This window comes from Microtus ochrogaster, chromosome 10, assembly GCF_000317375.1.
Source record: "Microtus ochrogaster isolate Prairie Vole_2 chromosome 10, MicOch1.0, whole genome shotgun sequence".
Taxonomy (NCBI): domain Eukaryota; kingdom Metazoa; phylum Chordata; class Mammalia; order Rodentia; family Cricetidae; genus Microtus; species Microtus ochrogaster.
Window position 1 is genome coordinate 24,754,597 of NC_022016.1, and position 5,669 is coordinate 24,760,265.

The 5,669-nt window shown below is 43.7% G+C and overlaps 1 protein-coding gene across 5 annotated transcripts in view; it reads right to left on the reverse strand.

The window, feature by feature from the left end:
• The window catches only part of Slc24a2 (solute carrier family 24 member 2), a 241,184-nt gene that overhangs the window by 2,760 nt on the left and 232,755 nt on the right, over nucleotides 1–5,669 (reverse strand). For all 5 annotated transcript variants that reach the window (XM_013348256.2, XM_005352706.2, XM_013348255.2 and 2 more), the window contains one exon: nucleotides 4,545–4,711. In XM_013348256.2, coding sequence (XP_013203710.1) covers nucleotides 4,545–4,711 — 167 coding nt within the window. The remainder of the gene's footprint in view (nucleotides 1–4,544; nucleotides 4,712–5,669) is intronic.

The window sequence follows — 5,669 nt, forward strand, 5'->3', positions numbered from 1 at the left end:
TGTTCTCCCGTGGACCACATCAAAGGTGTGATGCTAAAGGGGGACCTCGGAATTTGATCCGAATTCGCTTTTGTTTTCTTCCTAGGGGAGATTACAGGGTGCTCCCAGCCCTGAAAAGGTGGACCAAGTTTGTACGAGGTGAAGGGAGGAGAGGGCAGCAGGAAATGGTAGAGGAATGAGTGGTGAAAATGGAGAAAAGGCCACCTCGCCTTCAGAATGGAGACAGAGCAGCCAGGACTCCTCTGAGAACCTAAAACGCAGTGAGGCTGTAGGATGGTGGTGGGGACCAAGGCACTGTGTGGCAGTCTGAAGTTTATGCTGGGAAGGATTGTGATAGTCATTTATTAAAAAGGATCTAGGGCTGGCATAGCGGTGTGTGCCTTTAATCCCAGCACACAGGTGACAGAGATTGGCAGGCCAATCTTTGTGAGTTTTGAGGTCTGGTCTGATCTACTGAGTGAGTTCCAGGATAGCTGGCACTACACAGTGAGCCCCCCCCCCCAAACAATAAACAAAAGAGGGTTGTTTATTTATAATGAATTAAAAAAACTTTATTATAAAATTTACTACCAGTTTTCTTGCTTTAAACTGACATTTGAAATCCGACAACACCCACTGCTCCCTAACCAGAGTGATGACTCTGACATCTACCAGGCAGAGCCATTGCTGGGAAGACACAGACATTAGAAACTCGGCTGAAAATATCAGGTTCTAGTGGTGTGCTGCCCTCTGGAGGCAGCTCTGTGGTGTGCAGCCAGTTACAGGAGCATGGCTAGAATGGGATGTAGGGGAGGAAGTAACTTTACGAATCCCAAATTTCCTAACAGAAAAGCAAATAAGACATAAACATTATTTTAAAAACAGCCAATAGTGAAAGAAACTGTGTGTGAAACTAGAGCCCAAAGTGTGTATGTATTTTCAAATTCCCAGGCCCAGCACATGCTGACCCCCTGGGGTTTTTGCTGACTTGGGCAAAGCTCAAGTGATTGACATCAGAACCTGCGATGACAGCACAGGTGTTTTGCTCGGTAGAGCCTGGGTGGGAGATGCTTACTTCAGAGGATCTCTCTGGGCTGTGGGAGCCAAACACTTCACTCCCACTAAACTCCATGCCATAGTTGGGTCTTGAACATTCCTTTAAGGCTGTGTGTTAAAGGTGTGGTCTCTGGTCTGAGGCTTTTTGGAAGGTGATGGAACCTTTAGGAGACGGATGGAAGGAAGATAGGTCAACAGGATGATCTTGAATGGGATTTTGGGACCCTGGTCCCTTTCTGTTGTTTTGTTTGCTACCTGGCCACAATGCGGTGAACAGGCCTTCTCTGCCATGCACTCCCACTGTGATACACTGGCTACCCAAAGCCCGAAGCAAGAGGGACAAGAGACCACAGGCTGACACTTCTGAAGCCCTAAGCCAAAACAAACCATTTCTCCTTTAAGGAGACAGAGCTTAGATGTTTATCACGGGGGCGGAGAGTTGACCGACCCCCAGTCACACCCATACACACACACGCACAACTGACTTGGGTAAAGTCGAGGATGGTGGGATTTCATATAATTCGTAAAACCTCTTTTCAGGGAGTGACATTTCCCACACCTCTTGATCTGTCACCTCTGTTGTCAGTAATCAAGCATAAGGAGGGAATGGGCTGCAAATGCAAATCCAATCAGAAGAATGATCATTTCAGTGTTATTCGAGGAGGCAGTTGGGGATCTTTTTTTATAATTTCTAGCAATAAGGAACCAGTTAGAGCGTGCGTAGGTCGGTGTAATGTTATGTGGCTATTTAAGATCACAAGCTTAGAGATCGGGACTTCCGAGCAGCTGGAAGAGGGTTTGCCTAGCATGCGAGATGCCTCGAGTTCGTCAGCATTGCCTAAGACAGACGTGGTGCCTGAAACCCAGCACCTGGGATGCGGAGGCAGGAGCATCAGGAGTTCTCAGCAGTGTGAGGTCACACATAGGCAGTGTGAGGTCAGCCTGGGCTGCATGAGACCACGGCACAACCATGCTAAACTGTTGAATAACAAACTCTGCAGCCTTATAGTGCCAATAGGAAAATACTCGTGATGTAAGTTTCAATTCAGTCTTCTTTTTGAGTCAGAGTCATCTCATGTACAGCCCAGGCTGACTGTGAACTTGCTATTTGACTGAGGATAATACTGACTTTCTGATCCCTCTGTTTCCACTGCTCACATGATATCTACTTACTGACGTGCTGGGATTGAATGCAGGGCCTTGTGTATAATTTTAATAGAAAAAAATGAATGGCAAAAATAAAACTAGCAATGTAATTTTAATCAAGCAAAATATATGAATGGGTGGTAGATCATTATTGATTTCTTTTTTTTCATTATTGATTTCTATATATATCTTCTAAAACCCTTATGTATTTATTTACATGTGCACAGAAAATGATGGCAAGACTGACTATAGAGAAACTATACTCACTGTATTGTTAACAGTGCAATCAGTGTCCTGACAATAAAAACATAAAACTGAACACATTTTGGAAAAGAAATATATAAAATATATCAATATCCATTAAAATATTCAAAATACATAGTTTGTTATTGCTCTTTTAAGGGATATATCCTAATGAAATAATTGAAAGAGAATTTTCTATATAAAGGTATCCGTAAAATTCCCATAACAGCATAAAGCAAAAGAAAAAAAAGAGAAAAGCTCCATTGAAAGACACTGGTTAACCTGGGGTGCAACTGGTTGAAACACCTGAAGTCAGTGTTAGTTTCTAGGGCTATAAAAACACTGAGCAGAGCAGTGCATGGGGCCCGCCAGCTTACTAGGAGAGGCCACACCATGCCAGGACCACACGGCTTTTGAAAAGATAATTGCCCTTCAAGAGAACAAAACTGACTATTCTCTAAGAAAAATTATTGCATCTTTGCAGAAGATAAAAAATGAAGGGCTCTTGGCAGTAGGTCTAGTGAAGACTGAGAGACTTTCCTTTGTTGTTATTTATACCTAATTTGGTAACAATGAACAAGGAGTGTGTTGTAATTGTCAGAGCATGTGCCTTTGGAAAACATGGCAAACACGTCCATCTGAATACTTAGAGCTGTAGTAGGCTTTTTCCTTTTACACGACAGGACATTCTCCTCCCTCCCCCTCTCGCTGAACCCTCTAAGGGGAATGTAAATTTGTAAGTGGAAGGATTGGACTGATAGCTTATGCCAGAACAATTTCCGTGAAAACACACCCACGTATCTGTTCATTCTAGAAGCCTCGTGAGATGCTACCGTGATTAGCCAAGGGGCTAGGCTATGTGAGTTCAGTAGGGGATGCTTGAAGGGCTCGCAGACGGCAGGAGGAAATAAACACAGTGAGAATACAATATGCTGAGTCTACCAGAGTAGAAAGCCCCGGATTTGAATAGACTCTGGAAAAGAAGTCAGGGTTTCCTGTCGACAGAGGAAGAGGCTTCTTGGTGGGTGGCCAGCAAAGGCACATGATCGGGAGAGGGTGATTGACAGCAGATTCAGACAGTGAAAACTCAGTTGGGTTTCACTCTCAGGCAGAGTACTTGTCCTTAGGGACCCTGCTCTAGTTCCAGCTATCTTTACCTGCTGCATTAGTTAGCTCTGTGCCCTCCAGCTCCCACACTCAGGAATAAGGTTGATAACACATAATCCACACGATCGTTGTGGGTCTTCAGTTGCTAACAGTAAGTACTATGTGAACAATGACTAAGGTTGATAACACATTATCCACATGATTGTTGGGTGTCTTAAATTACTAACTGTAAGCACCATGTGAACAAGGACAAATATATTCATTAAACCATTGGATGGTTTAACGAAAAGGAAAAAGAACAGCATTCAAAATGTTCAATGAGAAAGTGGATACCTCTCAGTGAATTTCCCAATTCCAGGGCCAAGAAACCTATTATCCCGGAGCATAGAAACTCTGTGACTTGAGTTTTTCAGGAGCTGACATGCAGGGTCATTTGTCAACTACTTTTGACAAGTTAGATGAAATGGGAGCCATAGCAGAGTCCCTGCCAATCTGGCTCACTACAGATTATTCCCAGCGACAGCACCAGTTTGCCCAGCTCAGGGAAAAGATCTCATCTCCCGCCTTTCACAAAACCTGGGTTGCTAGCATTTTCCAAGCAAGAAGACAGGATATCAGTGCTAGGCCTGGGTGTGTCCCAAGCTGCCTTTGAATCCAATCTCACCTGGTCAGGGCAGTAATTAGAGGATAGAAAAAAACACCATGAAACTGACAGGGCAGCCCAGTCCTACCTGGGCAGTGCACATCCATAATATGTGGTGAGTGCAGTCTTACCTTCTAGAACATTCTGTATGTAAATATGTGTTTCTGCTGATTTAGGGATGACTTAGTTTTATTAAGTTCCCTGAAAACAAAAAGCCAGCTGGTAAAATGAAATGGTGCTCCCAGGCATAAGTTTTGGTTGGCACTTGGACAAGTTTTGGGTTCAGAGAGCCAGCTCATGCTTCTGTAGCTTCTATGATGAAAAAGACAGAGTGGAGCTGGTGTGCATAGGTATAGAACACCGTACTCACCCCACAGTGATGTCAAAGATGTTGCTTCCAACAGAGCTGGACACGGCCATGTCCCCCAGCCCCTTCCTGGCCACTATGACACTGGTGATAAGATCAGGGATAGAGGTCCCAGCAGCCAAGATGGTCAGACCCATGATCTCCTCACTGATGCCGATGGTCTCTCCAACCTGAATACCAGAGCAAGGACAAATGTGAGGGCTGAAAACTGCAGAACCCAACACCATTATGTGACCTTTTATGAATGACTCCCTCCTCTGTTTTAGGGTAAGTGCTGATATAAGATAAAAGAATAAGCCATAGTCACTGATAAAGGAGTTAATGCAATTCAGCATCTGTGCCCAGGAAGTCATAGATGTGCACATGAAGACTGAACAGACTATTTTAAATAATAAAGGGCTGTAGAGACCCTGAGTGCAGCTACCACATTGTTGTCTGCTAAGATTGTCAGGGAAGCTGCAAGATTCATTTGAAAAGCCAATGGTCTTTGAGCCTAAGGCCAGCACCTGACAATCTACTATTAAGTGTTAAGACAATGTCCCATTTTTTTCTTAATACCTTCAATTATTTCTACCATTCTAAAACACATATAACCTCTACTATTTCCACAGGGAACTTGGCATTGGGTGAACTTAGGCTTAAAAATATGGAGTTAAATCAACAAAACAGCTATGCAGAACCAATTGCAAGGAATCAGAGGGCCTTGGTCCTAGGGCTGCTGTAAGGACTTGACCAATTGATAACCGTTCCCTGTACAGTGTCTTGATTCTTACTTTCTTAGCAATCAAGTAGGGATAATAATACTTTCCTTACGAGAAAGTTGTGAGCTAAAATGATAGTTTTCAGGAAAGCTCTTATAATAGCACATCATTATTGAAAAGTGAGAAGGTGCAGTATTCTATTTCATTATGGTCTTTGCTTAAGACTGCCAGCTGTGTTTGGATAGTTGGTCTAGCCTCAAATAGAAAATCCATCCATCTGTCCATCTGTCCATCCATCTCCATCCATCCTCCATCCATCCATCCACCCATCCATCCACCTATCCATCATCCATCCATCCATCCATCCATCCATCCATCCATCCATCATCCATCCATCCATCCATCCACCCACCCATCCATCCACCTA